The sequence below is a fragment of the Micropterus salmoides genome, unplaced genomic scaffold (assembly GCF_014851395.1).
Source record: "Micropterus salmoides isolate LMB-PRFRI ecotype aquatic unplaced genomic scaffold, ASM1485139v1 Ms_hic_scaffold_6, whole genome shotgun sequence".
NCBI lineage: Eukaryota > Metazoa > Chordata > Actinopteri > Centrarchiformes > Centrarchidae > Micropterus > Micropterus salmoides.
The window spans coordinates 21,672,596-21,696,444 of NW_024044348.1; the positions used below are offsets into that span (position 1 = coordinate 21,672,596).

The following is a 23,849-nucleotide window of genomic DNA, read 5'->3' on the forward strand; positions in this document are numbered from 1 at the left end:
CAGAAAACACAGTGGACCAACACCAGCAGATGACATGGCACCCCAAACCATCACTGACTGTGGAAACTTTACACTGGACTTCAAGCAACGTGGATTCTGTGCCTCTCCTCTCTTCCTCCACACTCTGGGACCTTGATTTCCAAAGGACATGCAAAATTTACTTTCACCAGAGAACATAACTTTGGACCACTCAGCAGCAGTCCAGTCCTTTTTGTCTTTAGCCCAGGCAAGACTCTTCTGACACTGTGTCTTGTTCAAGAGTGGCTTGACACAAGGAATGCGACAGCTGAAACCGTCTTGCATACGTCTGTGCGTGGTGGTTCTTGAAGCACTGACTCCAGCTGCAGTCCACTCTTTGTGAATCTCCCTCACATTTTTGAATGGGTTTTGTTTCACAATCCTCTCCAGGGTGCGGTTATCCCTATTGCTTGTACACTATTTTCTACCACATCTTTTCCTTCCCTTCGCCTCTCTATTAATGTGCTTGGACACAGAGCTCTGTGAACAGCCAGCCTCTTTAGCAATGACCTTTTTGTGTCTTGCCCTCCTTGTGCAAGGTGTCAATGGTCGTCTTTTGGACAGCTGTCAAGTCAGCAGTCTTCCCCATGATTGTGTAGCCTACAGAACTAGACTGAGAGACCATTTAAAGGCCTTTGCAGGTGTTTTGAGTTAATTAGCTGATTAGAATGTGGCACCAGGTGTCTTCAATATTGAACCTCTTCACATTATTCAAATTTTCTGAGATACTGATTTTGGGGTTTTCATTAGTTGTCAGTTATAATCATCAATATTAAAAGGAATGAACACTTGAAATATATCAGTCTGTGTGGAATGAATGTATACATTATACAAGTTTAACTTTTTGAATGGAATTACTGAAATAAATTATCTTGATGATATTCTAATTATATGACCAGCCCTTGTATACTCAGTAAATGTATTAATGTTTTTTATACAAATTCTATGTGGCATCTTGAATAAAAAATGAGAATGAAGATAAAGTGATATTGCTGCTTTAGTAATTATATGCCACTTACGCCAAGCTTTACACCCTGATGCAGAGGATCTGGTCTATCTAGGCCGTTTGAGCAATCTGTCAGTATTCAAAAGTAATGCGTTCATAGCCAGCTATGAAGACATACTAATACCATGACTAGTGCGGTAAAACCTCTGTTGACGTCCTTTTTATAATTATTTCTGTAGTTAAATAATAATTATAGCAAAGATGGTTTTTGTTTTTATATTTTGGGATTTGGGTTCCCAGGATGGATCACATGAAGATGATTGTGGTCTTGGTGTCACTGGAAAACAAGAAAACTGCAGTAGAGGTCACTCTAAACAACAGGTGATCACAAATATAGCAAAGGAAGTTAAAACCAACACATTAATTTGTTATCTGACAGAGTTAAAGAGTCTGATCTCTTAAAATCCTACTAAAAGTTCAAAAGGTTGTGATTTTATTTATATGTTTTGGAACTCAAACTATTTGTTGTTGAAAGCTTTACCGCAACAAATCTACCCAGAGACCATTGTTTGTTTCTTTTAGGGGATATCTAAAAATGCACAACACTCACCAATAATATAAACCTTTCCTAAGTCGTTGCAGCAATGGCAGCCAATAAGTGCAGTAGTGGCAAACCGCGCCCCCTTGTGTCACTTTGGTCCAACAAATTGCTATTCTGTATTCCATGTGAAAAAGCTATGTATAGCTTAATTAATAAAAAACCCAATACATTTAACAAAGTTAACGGTTGGAAAAATGTATCTTTTTAGCTATTTCTGTGTGTGTTTATTGGTTATATCTGTCTTTGATTTTGGTTTAATATTCTAACTACTATGCTATAAAACATGCTTTGTGTCAATTATTATAAAGTGGAGGGATATTTTTTGTCAATTATTAAAAAGATTTTTTAAAAAACAACAGATAAAAACAAAAAATCTCTTTGATCTCCACAAATATTTATATCCATCAGCTGCAACTTAAAGAAATACATCATGGTATATATTTTCATTGGAAGATGGGGACAAGGCTTAAAGTTGGACTCGAACCAAGTATTCCAATCTCAACAGCTAGTTTCACCAGCTGATTTCTGCCATGCCTGAGTTTTCAGCAGCGAGAGGAGGGACGTATAGGGGTGGATCCAGTTTCTCATTGAATATTCCTGTGGTGAATTGAGCCCTGCTGCACTGAGTGATTGCTGTTCCCTGCAGTATCAATAATACAGGAGGAAGTTATTGTCCCTGTGCAGGCCACAGTATCATACAGCTAAAGCAAGTGGAGGGAGGGGGGTGGTCCTTTCACTCAGCCCTCTTGGGTTTCAGGGCCTGCAGACAGTGGTCTGACTCTGGGGAGCCTGCTGCTGTGCCTTTGCACAGGGCTCAATTGTATGTGCGCCTGGCTGAGGGATAAATGTGTCTAAACAGTGACAACCTGAAGAGTCCTGCTGGCTCAGCGCTGTTGGTAAGACTACACCCCCAACAAACCCAGAGTCAACAAGATGAGTCCCAGCTGAGAGACAGCTCAATAGGGAATCAGTCAGTGGGAGACATCAGACAGTTAGAGAATGGGATAGATATCCTGGGTGTGATTAACATGATCCAGATTTTCACCTTGTTTGAGCACCTAGCTGAGTGCTGTGACCTTCCTGCAGCCTCACGATGCTCCAAAACACTGAACTGGGAATCCATGAAACTATTTATTGTACATCCAAATACAAGCAGTGAACTGAGAGACAAGTACTTCTTTATGTTAAAGGATTACATACACCGTAGCTTAACCACACTGCTCCCTCCTTTTCCTCTGCACATTGCTATAGAAAACAGCCAACCACCATACTGTAGCATGACAAGATAACTTCTGAAATATGAAGTCAAGCATCAACCCTAAACCCCAGATACAAAAAGCAAGTGCCCCTAACAGCTAAAAGCACAGAGAGAGCGATAGAGAGAGAGAAAGAAAGAGGACACAGATGGGAGGGGTGCAGGAGGAGAGAGTGAAAGGTAGAGAAAGTCGGAGTGATGATGAAACAGAGAGTGGCGCTCAGAAAGAGGTCAGCTCTGAGCGTGTTGACACCACAGAGTTGGAGAAGCTGGCTCAAGCTTGAAAGGATTCTTAAAGAAATTAATGGGCTGTAACTGCTGGTGAGTAATGATTAGATTTTTTCTCAAATGTAAATTATTGTGAGTGATTGATCAAATTTCTATTTAAAAAAATATTTTAAACAGTAGCAGATGCATCCTTTGCTATATTTGTTAAACTGTGATCTCTTTAATAAAGAGAGCTGTATATATAACTGTGTATTTAAATATTTTACCTCATTTTCATAACTTTTCTTTGGCCACGATTTTCATCACACATGGATCTACTTTTAAAACTTCATTATGTTTTTTTTTTTAAGTTAAGTACATCACTGATACTTTTTTTAGTAACCATGCATTGAAAGTGGTAAGGTGACATGGTGGCCAGTCATTAAGGTTTAATCTCCCCTCTCTGCTGGGATACTTAACTCCTTGAGTCCATCCCATCGCTGGAAACGAAAAGAAAGCAGCAACCATTTAAACACGAGGCTGTTGTGAATTCAATAGGAAAAGCAGCCTGAAGAGAAAGATGTGGCACCACTGTGTCACTGTGCATGTTGGCATTAGATGAAGATGGCAGAGAAAGGGCCCAGGATGGCCACTCTTACATTCACAAGCATCATAGTTTGTGCTGTGTTACTGGGACAAGGATCCCCTGAGAAGACAGGTGAGTGCATCACTGAATACAAATCTGTATGTTTATTACTACATGTGTTTATTACATGATGCTGTCTCAAGCTGTCTCTAATGGGACTCTTTCAGGAAGTGGTAAAGAAGACCAGAGAGATGCCATTCTTAAGGAGATCCTTTCAAAATGGAGTACAGGAAGTGGTTGGAAACCCCAGAAAGCTCCTCCAGAAACAAACAAGGACCAGTCTGTGCACCCTTGGGTGAGGAATATCATGGGGAGCCTTAAAACACTCGGCCTACTTCCCAGCAAGAACCTGCCTTCATTAAAAAAGCCAATTGACAGGCACCGTCTCTCTGGCTTCCTCTACAACATCTCTCTGTACCTCCAAGAGATGGGTGCTGAGCTGGAGGAGGCACCAGTGGAGCCAGATGAGGGGCAGCTGTGGGAGAAGGTGCTGCATTACTTCCTGCAGTCTGAAGGTAGCGCTGTGCTGAACCAGTGGAACGGCCGGGTGCCACCCCGACCCAGTGTCAGACTGCAGGACTGGTTTTTGTCTCTGAGGGGCAGCCCTCACTGGGACTGGCTTCTGGGGCTGCTGCAGAGTTTGATCACTCTATCAGAGCGTCAGCTCCAAAAGCCCCTCTTGACTTACTTATCTCAGAACTGGAGGACGGTGAGCGCTGTGCTGGAAGCTGTGCTCCAGGCTCTGGTCAGTGGGACTTATGGCCAGGCCAGCGCCGGCCTGCAGGGCTTCATCTGTGCTCTGAAGGGTCGTAGTGACTGTACCTTCAGTGTGAACTGGCTTCAGCAGCTGCTGCGTTTCCTTGAAACACGCAACTGGAAGCCTGTGGTCAGTTTACACCCAGCAGGGGAAGATGCTGAACACAGTAGGGGCTCAAGTGTGTTTGGACGTTTAAAGCCCTTCAGCTTGCCTCCTGAGGCCATGAGGCAGGATGGGCTGTCTGCAAATGCATCTCTGGAAGACATGATGGCCAGAGAGGATGATCCGGACTCCATGCAGAGTTTACTGTTGCAGGCGTTGTCACGCTCAAGTGGAGGAGAGCGAGGTAGCTACCTGGCACAGAAGAATCTAGCTCTGGTGCAGAGTTTGGATGGGCTGAGGAAGGGCCTTCTGCACAGGGTGGGTAGTTCTGTCTACGGTAACCTGAGAAAAAAAGTATCACGAGTAACCATGGCGCTGCTTGATGATGTCAGCAGTCTGGTGGACGTGCCACAGCCCAACGCTCAGGGCCGGTGCTCAGTTGGTGAGTATGTGGAGCAGTTGGCCTCAGAGGTTGTTTGCACAATCATAAGAGAAGAGAACTCACTAACATTTGACAAAAAGAGGAGTTAAAAACTAAACTTGGCTCATCACACAGAACAACAGGCCTCATTCAGAGCTGTCAGAAAAGTTATATGGATTCATAAACACAATCTAATTATAGAATTAGATAATTAAGAAAGTGCACCCTCCAAATATAATTCACATTATGGATGCTCCTGTATGCGGTTGCACTTTGTGTGCTATTAATGAAATAAGTAAATCCTGCATTGTTATTCACAGAGAAAACCCCTTTTTAAGAGTCTCATACGTTTGGCCCTGATTTCACCTGAAAGATACAGGTGACACAGTGACAGTGACTGACACTGCTTTAAAATCTTTATAATCATCCTGGCCGGTGAAAGCATCTGTTGTTAGCCCAGCCAATCTCTTTATCCTCTCCCTGATGTCAGTAACTTTATATCTTGGTCATTGTAAGCTGAGCTGCACTGTTGCATCAGGCATAGTTGTGAACTGCAGGAGCTTCCAGTTCATTTTTCCAACACTCGTTCACTTTGATTTTCCTAATATTTGCTTTTCATGTGTCTTTTTAAAGGTGACCTGAGACAACTGATCTTATGGTGAGATATTTTAGGAATATGACTCACTGTGTCACAGCAGTCCACATATTTGACAGTAAATATTAGCATAAATAGATTCATATTTCTGCCATTGTTTTGTGACTGCATATGTAGGGGGATAAGACATAATGTGACGTGGAACACTCAGGCTTTGGGCGTTAAGTCCCATGGTCTCCCAAGCTCACTCCCATTCCTGTCCTGCCCCTCCACTGAAGGAGATGAACTAAGATCACGACTAACACCAGCCCACTCATCTCCAGAAACAACCTCCTCTTCACGAATAATCTCCAAGCAAAAACGGCTTCATGAACCCTCTCACCGCTCCCAGCTCAACCAGCCACCAACAGAGAGAACAAGCGAGAACAGGAACCAGCAGAAAGAGATGGAGCACTCCACCTCTATAGAAATACTGGAGGCAGCCTGTAATGAGTCAATCCCAGGCTTGACAGGCGTCTCCAACTTCACTGTGTTCTTGTACTGTAAACTGTTTGAAGGGGAGAACGGGTCAGTTGACCCTGCAGTTGCCCAGATGGGGCTCGACCTGCACGCCACATGCTCTGATGCAGCTTGGTACCTGTCGGCTGCTGAGGAGGATTTTTTCTGGGTTCATGTCTGCAGTGAGTTCTTTGCCCATGAATTCAACAACACGGTGTGTGCCAACTCCTCTTTCTGGCTGCAGAGAGCACATCAGGTAATGGATCACTCAAATGTTTTCTGGGAACTTTTTGCTAAATATCTGTTGGGTGACCAGGCATACCGAGGACATGCTATGTATATATGTTGTTGGTTTTTAATCACAATTAATTCTTCTTCATTTTGACTTATTCTAACTTTAATTTTTGCAGGCTGTACTGACAAAGGACTACCAATTTTTCAACCAGACAAACATAGACGACCTGTGTGTGCAGCTTTCGGGTGAGGCGACAGGAAGTCCAGGACCCGATGAGAAGTGCCTGGCACAGTTGGGCAGCAGGTTGCTCAGTGCCCAGGCTTTCAGAGACTGCTTCCTGCCCAACAACTCTGTCCTGGTCTCAGCTTTGTGCGGGAGAGAGTCCCCGGACTTGCACCAATCCTTGCCAGAGGGCAGCTGGGCCGCAGCATACTGCTCCAAAATACACAACTTCTCCCATGTTGACACCATAGAGGAGACTTGTCAGTACAGGATGTGGGCTGTGCATCAATTCACCAACTCCACCCTTCTGGAGCTCTGTGAGCAGACACCCGGGCTGAGAGAGTACATTTGTCTGAATGCCACACTCTACAATCAGCTGTTAAGATTGATGCCTCAGTTTGCAGATGTCTGTGCTGATCTGCAGGCAGAAATGGAGGACAGGAAGTGCTTCCTGCAGAGGTTTTTTGACATGCTCCCAGCGCCATATGAGTTTGACACATCGCAGCTATGTGTGGACCCAGCTCCACTGCTGGTGGAGGTTCTACACAAGCTGAGTGTGTGTGAGGTCGAGGGAGGGGAGCAACAGGGTTTTTTGGTAGCGCTGGGCTATTTACTGCGAGTCCTGGACTTCATGGTGGGCCTCTCTTCGGGTCTGGACGAAGGGGAACGAGAGGTGAGACAGGGTCTGGGTCAGGCCATCCTCCTCTCCAGTCTCCTTGATAACGCCTCCTGGGCCACACTTCAGCCAGAAGCCTCCATGAGTGTCCTTCACACTGTGGGAGTCTTCCTCCGCAGAGAGCGGAACGCCACTCTTAAAGAGAGCCTGCTGAGCTGCTTCAGTGTAAGATGGCTGACTGACACACACACACACACACACACACACGCACACACACACACACACACACACACATACACACACAAAGCAAAGAGTGAATAACCTGTTTCTGCTGTTGCTAAATCAGCCCGTCTTGTGGGACCTCATCCAGCGGGACGACAACTCATCTGCTCTCAGGGTTCTGCTGCAGGTACTGGCCTGCGCAGCTACATTCACTTTGAACCTTTCACAGCAGATCTGCTCACTGAACTTTATATTCAGAGTGAATCACTTTGTCTCACCAGGAGTACCTCCAGATGCCAAGAGACAGCATTCGCACTCTAGTGATGTCTGCCGAAAAAGACGCTGTGAAGAGATTTCTCTCCCACATGCATCAAAGTTGGGACCAACTACAAGTTGAAACCGGCCAGGTTTGTTCACAAACTCCCAACAAAACACTATTAAGATAATTGTGCAGGTAAAAGCCTTTATCTCTACAAGATACAATTATTTTGACTACAGTTCTATTCTATTGCCCTCTCTTGTGCTGTCTCATTTTTATGAATCTATGTCACAGACCATGTATTCAGTTGAACAGTTTCTGTTCTGCTCTTTTGTTTTATCTGTCAGGCATCTCAAAAAGAATTGCAGGCTATGGAAACAATGACCGCTGCTTTCATCCACAAGTTCCCCCGAGTGACCCCAGAATTGTTTGTGGACCTTTCTCAGTTCATTCCCTTCATGTCTGTTTCTGACATCATGAATTTCCCAGCCTCCCTGATAGTCAATGACAGCGTGTGAGTTACTGACCCACGAGATGATTGCATTTACTTTGGTATGTCTTTCCTGCTGCTAATGGCTTCTGCGTTGCTCTTCAGGTTGACAGCGATTCGTGACCACAGCTCAGGGATGAAGTCACTGCAGAAAAAGGCCTTTGTGAAAAGACTCCTGCAGTCGAGTGTGGTGGGGGATGTCCCCACGTGGCCACCATACTTTCTCAGTTCCATCCTCCCGCTTCTGCCTTACCTCCCAGTCAGTCATTTTCAGCAACTGACATCACAACAGGTTAGAGGCCATTTCACAGATTAAAGTAACTCTTAATTGTCTCTTTCACAGATGTAAGTCATCTCAGACATGGTCAGGTGATTAGAAAGACATTGTTTGGGGTTCTTACATATGTACAGATGACAAATTAAAAGGAAAACCTAAATAAATGAGTGGAGAAACAGATACTTCCATACAAGGCACAAGGACCAGAGAAAATATGTGAATTAAATGCTATGGCCTTCACAGTCACCAGATCTAAACTCAGTTTAACCCTTATGGGAGATATTGGAGAAAATTGTTCTCCACCACCATCAAACACCAAACCACCTTGCCAAGGCCCTTGTTTTGTGATTTGTCACCCAACTGTGTGTAGTTGGTGAATTTTGTTTTTAGGTTGTTTCAACATTTAATCTGTTGTCTCTTTTAGCTTACTCCTCTGGTAGAGTTGCTAGGCAACGGCAGTCTGGATGGTGTAAGGGGACGCCATGTGCTCCGGGCGCTCTTCAACAAGAAGAAGAATCTGACCAGTGATTACATATCTAGGTGAGACCTAGATACTTAATGTTTATGCATGTATGTATATCTTTATAAGAACAGCACTACAAGGCTGACGTCATTTTTCTGTACTCCAACACAAGGTGATGGTTCAGAGCTTCAGTTCTGCACTGTTGCTTTGTGTTTGGCCACGGTCCTATGTTTAACTAAGTTTGATCATCTGAGGACATACTTGACAGCGTGTGCCTGTTTATATGACCCCTTAGGGAGATTTTTTCTTGACATCCGTCATAGTTTGTTCGGTGATGGTGCGTGGTGTGTGGCAAAAAGAGAGAAAAAGATCTAAGACAGATAATGTCTTTTTGCAGGTTAGGAGTCCTTGCATGTTACTTGAACCCCGTGGATCTGGGTTCATTTCTTCAGGACTCAGCTGTGTCCTCAGCTCTCTGGCAGCAGCTGGCTCAGTGCATGTCCAAGGGTTTCATCAGTGCCAGCGGCAGGGTAAGCAGCACATGCTCTGGTCCACCATAGATTGTTTTGTTCCACACAATGTCTGACTAACTCTGTTTAACTGTTTTTCATGGACAGCTGTCCTCTTGGTTGATACCAGCTGTTCAGAACCTGAACGTCAGCAGCATGTCTCCCACAGAGCTGTCTGCCCTCAGTGGTCTGTTACCTCAGTTAGGAGCTCCCTTCCTGCTGTCAATCCCCTCACAACAACTCCTCGAAATCCTCTCACAACCAGGATTACACAGATATTCCCCAGCACAGGTCAGCAGGGAATTTGTTCCACATGTGACTTCTTGTTATAATTATCTTGGGTAAAGTTGTATTAAGTTTATTTTGTAGTTTTTTACATTAGTAAGATGATATTGTCTTCTACCTGCCATAGTTTTCAAGTGTAACTGAAAATGTCTAAAAATTAGTTGCATTTCTGTGAAAGTTTCCAAATTTGATTGAAAGTAAAGTTAAGGCAATCTCAATAAGGTGTTTTCTCTAAGATGCTACATGGAACCCTGATGCATCACCCCTTTTCACAAAAAAGAACAGGTAGCCTTGATGATGTGCTGCGGGATTTTTGTCATAACTGCAAATCTACAATGAATTAGCTTCCACATTTAAACAGCATAAACACTGATGAAATATGTGACCTTTAACCAAAATGCTGAAGTCTCTTAAAATGCCAATATTTTTGTATGGACTCTTGTTATTTAAAAAAAATAAAAATTCTTTCCACAGGCTTTTCAAATGTTATCCAAGATTTCCAAGGACACCAATGTAAGTACACACATTTTCAAAATGTTTTTGCTAAATTTCAGCCAAAAGCACTATCACCACTGTGTTTCTCTTTCCCTGCCAGTTCACCATGGAAAAACTGTGCAGACTGAAGGCATTACACACTGGTCTCTCCCCTGCTGTACTAAGCAGAGACCTCCAGTGGCCTGAGATCAGTGAAGCTGCCCATTGCCACTGCTGGAGAACGCTGCTAACTGAACTTAAGCCTGGCCATAGAGCCATGCTATACAATGCAATGCAGGAGGTATGACTCAACATCACCGTCCTTTTTAATCTTGCAGAATGTGTAAGAAGCCTAAAATGTACTGGAAAATATATCATTAAGTAAAAACACAAAAAGTCTGGCCAGTGTAACTTTAATCCTGCTAATCTGGCACTAGGGTTTCCAGAAGCTGTTCATTTGATCCACACATGTGAAACCTGCTTTGTGTTTTTTAAAGGGCTTTTAGGTCTAAATTTACAGTGTTGTTTTGTTGTCGTATGTTATCAGGCTTTACACAGAGACTTGCAGAACATCACTCATCGGGTAAACTGTCTATTACCATTTGTCCCTCTGAGGAAGCTGAAGGAAATCTTCAATGGAGAAACAATCCTGAGAGAAATCAGCCTGTACAGAGACATGCAGTGGTCACCACAGCAGGTGCACATTTTACTTTATTCTGCCTTTGTATGCTGTTTAACATTGCATTGAGATGACAACAATGGCCTGGCAGTTCTCTGACTAGAGAGGAAAATGTTAACAGCTTCAGTTTTCGGTCTCATTAATCTGCAACTCATTGGATATGCTTCAGATGAGTCTTTCAGGATATTAATACTCCATACACGTCAGACGCCATCAAGCTAATTAGTTTGGATGTCGTACAATGGTGTGGAAGAGTATGGCATAAATTAATAATAGCTACCTTAAAGGGATTTTTGTCACAGCCAAGAGTGTATTTTACTGCCTGTTCTCGCCTAACAAGACCTGGGTCAAATCAATAAAGATTGCCCTTTTCCATTAGCTGTTGTGGCACCGAATATTAAACCTAAAATATTTTGTTTAGATAACTCTAAAGTTAATATTTTTATACATGTGTTATTAGTGTGATCACAAATTTATAAAAATAATTGTATAGTCAGTTTGAGGAATATTTTGCAAGATTGTAATTACTGGTATAATTAAACTCTAATTCCATGTGTAGGCCTGATATAATTTTAAGCCCCCTGTTGTTTCTGAAGTCAGTTACTTGAAACTGATGCCTCTGCACACATATACAAAATAGTATATCTAATGAGGCACAGCCACATATTGCATTCCAAATCCAGTCTGGTCATTTTTCACTGTGTAGATGGAGTTGTACAGCTTTTTAAGAAAACTAAAAGTTTGAAGCCATCCCTAAAGCTTTAATGTTCATTTCACTTACTGCAATAAGAAAAGGTTGGATAGAACAATACTGTGTTCAAAATGGAAAGGATTCATCATCTGGGAAACATGAATGTTGGCCATACAGCAGGTGATGGAATAACAAATGCCAAATACCAGGAACTCAACTTCCACAGCAGTTTGACCAGTTACTGTGAAAAATGTCTCACTCTGGACCAATATGTTGGACTTGACATCCTTAAAGTTGCTGAAGATATATTGTGAGCCAGCTGTCAAGTGAGAGGAAAAAGGTTTTCAGAGTTTTAAATAGCAATGTTTAATGAGACTTGGCCAAGGAGAAACAGTGTCAGCATCCAACGTGTGAACACAAGCAATGCCAACACCAAATCTGAAGGACAGCATGCTTTGGTCCCTTTTATGTTTCTGTCTTACCCCTAGTTCCTGTAGGTTTCTCTCTTAGGTCATATTTAGCTAGCCTTAACCTAGAACAACAATTTCTATCTGATGTTTATTCTCCAGTGCTACATCATACTGGAATCTCTTACAGTCAATGAGTTGTACTCTAATCTGGGGAGTCAGTAAATTCTTGTGAACATTCTTGTAAAATGCAACCTTATAAGATTCCCAGAGAACACCGACATCTGCTATCCTGAATCCTGAGCTACTGTCTCTACCTAATCTGTCCCTAACAAGGACAGTTGCATGAGAGAAATAACTAGAGCTGGAAGGTCAGTTAACATCAGCTAATGACTCTAAGCTAGACCTGTCTTACCTTTCCCTGTTACATCAATCTAACCCCTTAAGAAATATCTTTCACCCAGAATCTTTGAAGCATCAAACACTCACTCCCCATAGGCTTGAAAGCTGGGTTTTAAAAGTGTATTTTGAAGGGAATTCCAATAGTGACCACTTTTTACAATCAACAAAGTATCAAAACAACAGCTGAAATGTCTCAAAGCAATCCTGCAGCATAAACATACAACACTTAAAAAGGACCATACCAGTGTTTTGGAAGGTTTTAGCTCATACATTTTTGAGTACCTTTTGACTCATAGGCAACCATTGGTCTAAGCTGTTTTCAGAACAGAATTAAAATCATCTTGCAGTTATATTAAACTACTACTGTTGGTCTTTTATAGAAACTACCATTTAATTTAGCTTCTTTGATTAAAATGTATATCACTTTTAGGTAAACCACAGTCAAAATGCTAATTCTGACACTTTTTTTCTGTCTGGACAGGCTCAGCATTTATTCAAAATGATCCATAATTTTCAAAACATTACCAGCAAGATGGTGAGGTAAGTTGGATGTATTACACCAGAACATTCAGATCTAGGCTGTGTTAGTCATTAAGTCATTTTACCTGCAAACTGAATTAATAACTCACAACAAACAGATCCAGTCGCAGTTTATATTCAGGTCAGATACTCATTCAATAAACAACGCCCTCTCTTTTTCTTGCAGGGAGCTGGGCCATATAGCCAGTGGATTGAGTTGTGACAGTTTGAGGCTTTGGAGCAACGATACAGATTTTGTAGAGCTGCTTCAGTTTGTTAGCGAGCTGCCTGGAGGCGTGAGACCTGCTCTGGTGAGGAACAAATACTTTAGCAACCCTCAGACTCTTTGTCAGAGTCTCTGATACACAGCCATGATTCATTAGTTTATTGTTCTTATGTTTCAGTAAAAATTTAAAACTTATTTTTAATTCTAACAAGTTCAGATGTGTTTTGGCTGTGTCACCAGCGCAAATGTATCGTAGACGAGCTGAGGAAACAACCTGAACTCAACCTCAGTGCTTTGAGTGCTGCATTTGCTGCAACATTACCGTTAGTTATCTCCTTATTAAACATGTATTTTGTACTTTACATACATATTTATCCACAGATGACTACATTTACACCTCTGATCTATTCTTTTCCAGTGTGACGATGATAGAGAACCTCTCTAATGCATCCTTCAGAACCATTCTGGGCTACATTCAGGCACACTTTGCTGATTTCCTCAGGCTGCCACGTTACAAGCAGACGAATTTAGCCGAGAAAGTTGTCTCTGAGCTGGTAAAACACCATTGTGAACTAATACTGTATTTTCTGCATATCCTTACATGTTGAACATGAGTTGATGTATTGCTACATGTATGTTTTAGGTAGAAAAGTGTGATCAAAAACCAGTTGCTGTAATTAATAAACATCATTAAGTAAAAATAGAAATCCTAAATCTCAGGGTAATTAAAATGATAAACCAGCAACATGAGAATTCAGAGGAAAATGAGACTCAGAGATGCTATTTCTGGTTAACCTGAATCAGGGCTTGCGTCAGTGATGGTGAGTCATGTATTTAATCTATATTAATAAATTAATGGAGCAGAAAGAGCCAACTACATTTGTTGGTTCAAGCTTCAAGCACACACACACACATACAAAGAGAGAAACAAAAAGAAATTCGGAACTGAACCTCCCTCATCCTCTCAACAGCTTTTCACATAAGTGAAGTTACGTCAGTGTGAAATCCCTGTAATCCAGGTCCACTGACTGTACATGGTGCTCTGCAGGGCTCTTCTCAGGCCGAGGGAGAGATTGATGGCACCACTCTGGATGTCCTGGGGCCTTTACTGCCTTTCTTGGACCGGGACAGTTTGGCTCTGGTGGACAGAAGAGCTGTGGCTCTGCGGCTGGAGGAGATGAGAAGTTTCTGCCTTCCTAAACAGGCTCTGAGAGATATTAGTGCCCTGCTCACTCAGAAAGACCTGCTTGGGTAAAGGACCACATCTTCTGGAGAAAATGACAACATGTCGGTTCTGGGTTAATGATATATCAAGAGATTCATTTCATTCATTATTTTTTTTATGAAGTGGTGTGTGGGCTATACACAAAATTTGGACAGAAGCATTAAAAATTTGTCTACTTTTAGGGAAAAAAACACATAAAAGAAGACATTTTTATGACATTTGTGTGGCATGTATGATACAAATATTTTGACAAATTGCAAAACTAAAAGAGGAAGCTGCATGCTGTGGCTATAACGCGTTTCTGAAAACAAACATTGACTTAAAGGCTGAAAGCTGAGCATGGCTTTTTTAAATTCAAGGAAATCTTTCAGGGTGGCTGTTCATGAACACATCTAAAACTAAAAGTCTACAGCCACACTGGTGGCTCTGTGAGGCTGTACTTTGCAACAGTGGTGCTTTGAGCTTAAAGCTAACCTCGGCATGCTAAAATGCTCACAATGACAATGCTAACACGCTGATGTTTCTAGGCGTAATGTTTACTGTCTGAGTTTGGTGTGTTAGCATGCTAACATTCGCTAATTAGCAGCTGAGGCTGATGGTAACTTCATTAGTTTTGTAGGCATATTTGTCATAAACCAAACAGACAAATTTAAATGTTGACATTATGATGGCGCGAGTTAAAAAGATACCAAAGTTACATGTTTGTACCAGATTTCATGGAAGTTCATCTAATATTTGTTGAGATATTTCACTCAAAACCACAAATGTAAACCTTTTGGTGGCGCTAGAGGAAAAGTCAGGTGATGACCAAAGTCATTCGGATTTATCCTCCGAGGAGCATTAATGTCTGTATAATATTTCATTGCAATCCATTCTGTAATATAAATGTGGTGGACCGATTGCCCGACAGGCAGACAGACATTGCCATCCCTACAGCCAGACGGCTGTTGAATGGGCAGAAATTCACATATAAGTGAATATATAACTGACCTATGAATTTTGATAATTATTGGAGGTAATGATTTAAAAGTTGTTGAAAACAAAACATCATCCACACCTGTCAGCATAGAGCAGTAGAATAAAAATAATAGAGTAGAATTGTTTGTATGCAGTCTAAAAAACATGAAATGCCTGAGCTTTGTCCTTGCAGTAAGACATTGATTTCATAAAACAACGGTATTGATTAGATATGTGTACTTTTTTGCCAGGGAGCCATCAAAATGGCAAGTTGGGGATGTCGAACATTTGGGCAGGCTGGTGTTTTCTCTCTCAACAAAGCAGATTAACTCCATCCCGCTGGTAAGCACCCAAGATCATCAAACCATGCAAATAATTAATTTCATTGTACTTTCACTGGTTTCAAGACATCTCCTGACAAGCATGAATAAATAACATGTCCCCCCTGTGCAGACAGTGTTGAATAAAGACACAGTGGAGCAGGTCCTGGTGGGTCAAAGTCACTGGGAAGACAGTGTGGTGGGTGGACTCTGTCTGACTCAGTGTATGGACCAGCGTCGTCTGAGGCAGCAGACTCAGAGTCTCATTCGAGGGATTGTCAAAGCACGAAGCAGGAGGGCAAAAGGTCTGTAATCTACCAGTGACTGTTATTATTCACCACTCCACTTGTGACCTACACAGTAAATATGTTTCTGTATAAACTGTGATCTGTTTGTGTAAGTTCTTATTTGAATTCACTGGTGTCTCATCGAGCAGTGCCAGTACCAAGCTGTGCAGACATCAGAGGGACGTTTCCTTCAGCTTGGACGTCCACTCAGCTCAGCCGAATGTCACAGGAGGATCTGAAACAGTGTGTAGAAGTTTTTGCTCAGGACGCTTCAATGAGCTCTGAGCAGCGCCGAGCATTATGGTTGAAACTCAGGCAGGTCAGTAAAACTCTGCCTGTGAAAAATGGCAAATTCCCATGAATTATACAGACACTATTTGGGTTAATCACTTACAATAAATATATATATCTATCATTTTGCCCCAGTTAAGATCTTATCTAAACATCAGAACATAATTCTTGGTAAAAAAAAAGGTAATCAAAATTTGACTTGTGGTGTCTGAGTGAGATGTAACTTTGAAGATAAAAAGTAAGAAGAACAATGAACAGGCTGTCGCATCCTGGCTGATAGTTTTCCAACCCTGAGAGAAAAGCAGTAAAGCATGAGTAGTGTTTTAATAGCAACATAATCTGTGGTTGAAAAATGTTCTGCTTCTCCATTCGATCCAGTTATTTAGTCCGGTGAAAGAGCTGAGAGCACATCAGGTGCTGGCTCTGGGCTCACTGGTGACTGAGATGGGGGAAAGAGAGCTGCACGACGCCAATCTCACCGATCTGGGTGTGTTGGCACATCTGGGGACGCTGACGGACTGGAGCCCTAAAAAGGTGAACTTTAGAATTTTTCATTCTGATGTAAAAGTTAATGTAAGGATCTCATGCTGAAGACTTTCACATGTTTTCTCAGATGAGAGCAGTGGTTTTAGGTGTGATGCGGAAACGCAAACTGAAAGTGGAGCAGTTAGCAGCTGCTGATCTGGCAACATGTGGCCATCTGATCTGTGGTCTGTATCCCTCAGAGATCAAAAGACTGAGCCCGTACAACCTCAGGTCAGTCAAATACCTTGCATATATTCATCCAACTTTTTCTAGCACATCAACACTTGCTTAATAATTGCCAGCTATAAAAGAAGGCTCACACTCAGCAAACTAATAAGACTTCAGAGCAACATGAGACAACCAACAGAGTTGCAGCCACTGCAAAATGATCCAAAATAATATAAATAAAGATGGAGATATACAGTCCAAAGGAGTTGACAACTACTGCTAATTTATACACAGTAATATTAAATATATTGTGCAGCTACATAGCAGTAATTCACTTCAGAAGTGATGAATCCCTCCAAAGCTAAAACACAACCACTTGCTTGTGGTTTTCAGAGAGTAATTAAAGAGGTGGTATTGTGCTTTTTGGCTTTTCCCTTCTCCTTTATTTAGTTATATTTCTTTTTTGTGCATGTAACAGGTTTGCAAAGTGAAAAAGCCCAAAGTCCAGCCCAAAGGGAGTTCCCATCTCCCACAGAAAGCTCTGCTCTGAATCGCTTGAAAACAGCTCGTTTGTAGTCCAGCCCTTCACTTCCTTTACTTGTCACACTACATCACAATGAAAACGCATCATAAAGCTTGCCAAGCGGCTAGCGGGGTCAGGCACGCCCTCAAACCAAGCTAGTCTGAGGGGAGACCCTTTGGCTCAACTCGCCTTTGTTTGGTTTACCACTGTAGAAATGTTGTACCTGTACCTGCTTCCAGGTACTTTTTCACCCCTATCACCTCACGTCCATCGAGGTTCCAAGCGAGCTGAGGGATACTAAAACGTGAACACGTGAAAATACCACAGACTGCTGATTGGATTTAATTTTAGTAGGAGGTGATTTTAATAGGGCACCCGATGATTGGTGTGACAGAAGCCCATCTAAATTTACAAATCACCATTATAATCCAGTGCTATCAAATTTTTGTAAAACCCTCTCACTTGTTGATATCTGGAGAATCAAGAATGCGCATGTTATTCAATTTTCATGGATAAAGCCTAATGGATGTTACAAGTCTAGAATCGATCTTTGGCTTTTAACTAATGAATTTGCAGAATATGTATCAGAAGTATCTATAACAAGTGCTCCTTTAACTGATCATTGTTTATTACACCTCTATTTAAAACCAGAAACGAGACCTAATAACAGGAATGTTTATTGGAAATTTAATGCTGATTTGCTGAAGTCTGAAGAATACTGTAATAGAATTAGGGATTTAATGTTAGAGATCAGATTTGATTCAACAATAGGAAGTTACAGCAATAGGTGGGAATTCTTTAAATTTAAAGCTAGACAAATCTTGATTAAATTTTTGGAAAAAAAGGTAAAATTAATACAAGAAATTGACAAATGCTGTAAGGAGACACCAATGTCAGAGGCAGTCAGAGCTGCATTCATAAACCTAATCTAAATTGGATGAGCTGTATTTGTTTGTCTGTATTTATTTATCAGATCAAGAGCCAAGTGGATAGAAGAGGGAGAAAAATTACTGCATATTTCTGTGGTTTGGAGAAAAGAAGACAAGAGAGAAATACAATTAACACGCTCATGATTAATAATTCAGAATGCTCAGACCCTAAGCTAATTTCTGAAGAGGTTCATAAATTTTATGCAGACCTTTACTCCTCCTCTTATTCCAGAGAGGATGCTACTGCCCTCTTTGAGATTATAAAAACCCACACTCCTACAATCAGTACAGAATTTTTAGAGTTGTGTGAATCCGAAATTGAAATGTGGGAACTGAACAATGCTCTTCATTAGGAAAGACTCCAGGGCAAGATGGTTTATCTACAAATTTTTATAAATTTTTCTATGAAGATATTAAAGACCTATTATTTTTTGCTATCCATATATTAACACCTACTATGAAACAAGTGCTGATAACGCTTATTCTCAAACCTGGAAAGGAAAAAATATATATAGAAAACTTAAGACCCATAACATTATTATTTGCCCATATAATTGCTAACAGGTTAAAAGAGGGTATAGCACAAATTATTAGTGAATCTCAGTCAGGTTTCCTTAAAGGACGATCTATTCACAACAATATCAGACTGGTGTTAGACTTGTTAGATTACAGTGATAGAATTCAGGATGACGGCTTTATTTTGTTTTTAGACTTGTGTATAGCCTTTGACAGTGTTGAACATCCTTTTATTTTGGATACACTGGAACATTTTTGGGCAGCACAGTGGTGCAGTGGTTAGCACTGGTACCTCACAGCAAGAAGGTTGTAGGTTCAAACCCCTGTTGCCCCAGCCTTTCTATGTAGAGTTTGCATGTTCTCCCCATGTCTGCATGGGTTCTTGTGATGTGAAGAGAGGAATCTGTCAAGGTTGCCCAGCCTCTCCTTTGCTTTTCAATTTGGTTGCAGAGATATTAGCCATTATGTTTAAGAACACTGATGAAATACAACAGTTGAATGTTTTGGGAAGCTCATTGATTATTAGTCAATTAGCGGACGATACTACCCTCTTCCTAAAAAATGCGATTATCTCTTGTTTTTCAAAAGCCTCAGGTCTTTACTTAAATTTGAATAAATGCGAATTGATGGCACTCCATGATCACACTTTAACATCTATTCATGGTATACCAATTAAGAATGACGTCAAATATCTGGGGATTACCATTTCTAAGGATCTTAGTTAGAGAGAAAATTAATACAGATAATATTCTGAAAAAGAGCAAAACGATTTTAAATACATGGCTACAGAGGGACTTATCTATATTTGGTAGAATTTTACTAAAATGGAAGCCATATCAAGACTTATTTACCCAGCTTATTCAATGGCTATCCCTGATAATGTAATTAGAACAATCAATCAGATTATTTTCAAACATCACTATATTAGAAAAGATGACATTGTTAAGTCATTGGAAGAGGGTGGGTTGAATGCAATTGACTTTGATCCTATGAATGGTACTTTAAAGCTAAAATGGTTACAAAGTTTTATAAACCAGTATGAAACAATTTGGTTTAGTTTACCTTCAAAAATTTTTATGGACTTCGGAGGTATAGAATTTCTATTGAAATGTGATTTTGAAATTAGTAAGCTGCCAATAAGGTTATCTGTATTCCACCAGCAAGTCTTCCATTATTGGAAACTGATCTATAAACATAACTTTCCCCCTCATAACTCACCAATTTGGAACAATCGATGTATTCTGATAAAGAAAAAGTCTTTCTTTTTTAAAAACTGGATGGAACAGGGAATATGGTCTATTCAACATCTAATGGATCACAGAGGTAACCTACTGGACTATGATGAGTTTAGGCATAAATACAGTCTAATATGTACTAGTAGAGAATACTGTGCTGTGATCGGAGCAATTCCAGAAGCTCTTATTCACATGGTTAGGGGGGCCTTAGTATACACATCGATGGTACTTAACCTACCCACATTGTCTATTGAAGCATGCTCTTTTTTGGATGAGAAATGTAATAGCAAGTTTTTAAAATCTTCTCTAACCAAGGAATGTTTTCCATCGCCTCTTAAAGGAAAATATATATTACAGAAATACACCTCTGTGAACTCTAAGAGAATTAGATATGAATACCTTAGTTTTCCTATACCACCTAAAGCTGAAGAAGTACATTTTAAAATAATGAATGACATATATCCCTACAAAGAATTTTTATGACTAACATTCAACATTGACTCTAATGAATGCGTATTCTGCAATACAGAAATAGAAACAATTGAACATTTAATGTTCTCTTGTAATATTTCTAAACTATTCTGGGAGGACTTCCAATATTGGCTATTACATAGTAATCTGACCATATCAGCCTTGATTTATAGCAATGTTTGATTGGGTCTTAAACTGGAGGACAGAAAACTGGAATTTTTATACAACAACCTGATAGTTTTAGCGAAGTACTTTTTACACAAATGTAAATTCTTAAAAAATAACCCACATTTCACTGTTTTTCTGAAAGAGAGCTATCTGTCTACTAAGATTCAATGAAGATAGTTAATTCCAAGAAGGCTATATTACTTTATATACTTTTGTTAGATTTGTCATTTAATTGGACCCCAACCAGAGGTTAAAATGGATACTTATTTTTTACTTTTTATTTTTTTTATTCCTTTCTAGTAATGTTTTGATCATTTGTTTGTTCCTTTCCTATTTTCTAGCTGTTTGTGTAGTCTATAAGTGCACTTGAACTTGAACTTTGCACCTTATTTTCTATGTACTTAGTCCTGGATTATGTTTTTGTCCTAAGGGGCTAGAATTGTTGGTTTTGTATTATGCAAAATAAATAAATAAATGGAGAAAAAAACCCCAAAACAAACAAAAAAAAAACCTTATACCATCTGGCTAGGTTACATCGCAGTATAGAGCAGCTTTGATTTGGATCACACTACCTTGTTTCTTACGACCCGCCCTTCTCTGCTTCTGATTGGCTAGTAGTCTTTACCTGGGACCTGCGCATGTGCAACTCTGCGCAATTTTGTACAAGTAAGATACATCACTCTGTAGCTCAAGAGCGGTGAGTACAACACATAAGGTGAAAAGAGGAGCTGCAGCAATGTGCAGTATGAAAATTAAACCATGTAAACCTGTTCTGGTACAACCTCTAATTAAGATTTTGAACCTGAAAATTTAGCATAATACCTCCTCTTTAATTGATTTCACATCCACTTGCAAACAGACGCTAACTAACAGGAGGCTGGTGCACATTTTTCAGCAGCACAAACCTCACGAAAATATTTCGCACACCCTCAGAAGAGAATGATCTTCTTCCTCCAACTGCAGTATGGCTGTCCTGTTCCTGCGGGAGATGTCCCTGCCATGCACAGAACAGCAGATGGAGGTGTTGACAAGCCGTTTATCCAGACCTGAGGCCTTTGGTCCAGTCAGCGCCTGGGGACCAGAAGTTTTCACTGAAATTGGGACATTGGCAGGTACAGTAGAACATAATATCCCTGGGGGTATAAACTTTTTACAATCAACTTTAAAAAAATTGTTTTTCGGTAGGTGGATGGGAGGAGGAAATGACAGCTCTTGGATGGATAGGTGCAATTAAAAATACCCTTGAGGGTATAAATGTTTAGGAGAACTTCTCCTGTGATTTGATATGAGAAACATTAATTTTCTGACTACAGCGTTTGTGTCTCCGTCCAGTGGGCCTGGAGGACATGGTGCTGTCAGCTCTGGTACAAGAACAAGTGGAGGGAATCACCCCTGAAGCCATCGCACTGATGTCACCAAAACAAATGGCAGTGAGTTTCACCCATAATTTTAGGGGTCCACACAATTTTGAGATGTTATATTTAACATATAAGAGTTAGTCTCATAAAGTGTCAAAGAGAGGAGTCAACTAGCCTTTTTCATTTAGACATTTCATGTTACTGTAGAAAAAGCACAGCTGTAAATGATAAGATGAATGATGGCTGAATTCCATGTAGCTGCTTCACCTTTAGGGTCCTGGTATTGTGCGTTCTGGTCCACTCTTACACTGTCATGACTTACTGTGACCCTTAAATACAACAGAGCCATTGCTAATGTTAACACCTGTGCTTTTTGTAGTCAAAATGTCAAAACAGATATTTTAGTTATTTTTTCAAATCATAAAATGACCTTATTTTTTTCAAACGGGGAATTTGTAGATGCACACTAGCTGCCAAATTTTACATATTTTCCATCACAATAATGGTTGCTATTAATTTACAAACGTGTTTCATAAATGTATAATTTTTTATGCTTTCAACAAATAGAGACATAAATTAGGTATTTGTCATGATATGATATACTAAAGGTTATATAAGACATTTTTTACAAATGAAATGAAATGATTGATTACTTAATGACATCATCGTGACAATGTAAAGGAAAAACAAAGAGCCACATTAAAACAGAAAATCTCAATGAATTGGAAAATAAAGGCTCAAAGACTTATTAGCAATGGAGAAAGCAGTTTATGCCCTCAAACAAAATCATACTGGATAAAGTGAATTGAGGACACATAGATAATAAATGTTGAGAAAAAGCTGCAGTAAAAAAACATGTCAAATGTATGATTTGATTTGGGAAGAAAGATACGGACAGTACACCCTACATTTTGTATATGTACTGTGTGTGTTTAATGTTGAGACATGTTCATTTGTCATGCTCTGTAACAGGAAGCTGCACTTAATTTTCATTGAAAGCACAAATTTGCACATTTTATGGTAAATTGGTTCAATTTTCGTAACAAAATTAAAAAAAATGTCCACAAAAGGATATTATCTCTTCACGCAGCTTGCCTCCTCTTGAAGTATCATGTAGGAGTGAGTTAGTATTTGGGTGTGTGATTGAAAGGTGGCATTCAGTGCAGTGCAGTTGTCGTGGCTGAGCGCTGAGCAGGCGTGGGCTGTGTCCGAGGAGCAGTGGGAAGAGCTGGACACCGAGCAGAGACACGCGTCGGACTGGCTCGATACGAAGGAGACGTCCTGCTGGAGCTGAGAGGTGTGTCTTGAAAAATGAGGGTGATAAAATGTCCTTTTAATAACCTCCTTCATAATGAGTCTGTTATAGTTATGTGTTTGTGAGCACATATACTTTTATTATAGTTCTACCTGTTACCACTAACCAATAGGATTTTTATGTTGTGTTTATAAGGTGATGATTCAATGTTTGTCCGCTTCCACAGGGAGAAACTCGGCTCCAGCAACCCTGAACGCAGACTGCTTCATTGTACGCTCACTGGGTCTGTGCCTCTTGTTTTATCAACTAATTTAAAATGCTGGAACAAATTTAATTGCCCCTTGACCTCCCTTGGTATCATCATATTTGTACTTGAATAAATATTTTGAATGGGTCTCCTCCCTCCGTGTTGCTCCTTTAATTTGCATTGCTCTTGATTGTACTGTGCTGCACTTTTATGTGAGCTATCAACTTGACAATAAATAAATGTGAATGTAGTTGTACTATGTATAATATTCTTTTATTAATAAAAGAATCAGAGGAAGCAATGCAGTGGTTAATGTTTATGTGACAGTGGAAAGGGCTTTTCAAACTTTACA

General features: G+C 40.5%; 1 protein-coding gene across 1 annotated transcript; it reads left to right on the forward strand.

Moving 5' to 3' along the window:
• Nucleotides 1-3,538: 3,538 nt before the first annotated feature.
• On the forward strand, nt 3,539-23,644 carry LOC119889695 (stereocilin-like). Its single transcript, XM_038700484.1, is given in 30 exon segments — nt 3,539-3,745; nt 3,841-4,974; nt 5,587-5,611; nt 5,726-6,302; nt 6,457-7,344; nt 7,466-7,528; nt 7,623-7,748; nt 7,948-8,114; nt 8,196-8,382; nt 8,792-8,907; nt 9,228-9,360; nt 9,448-9,630; nt 10,099-10,137; nt 10,220-10,399; nt 10,646-10,795; nt 12,759-12,817; nt 12,984-13,107; nt 13,263-13,345; nt 13,441-13,576; nt 14,071-14,273; nt 15,456-15,546; nt 15,658-15,829; nt 15,961-16,130; nt 16,481-16,636; nt 16,716-16,858; nt 21,601-21,749; nt 21,970-22,067; nt 23,146-23,242; nt 23,245-23,292; nt 23,477-23,644. Coding segments are annotated over 30 exon segments (5,886 nt in total). The 5' UTR covers nt 3,539-3,645; the 3' UTR covers nt 23,566-23,644.
• The last annotated feature ends 205 nt before the right edge of the window (nt 23,645-23,849 follow it).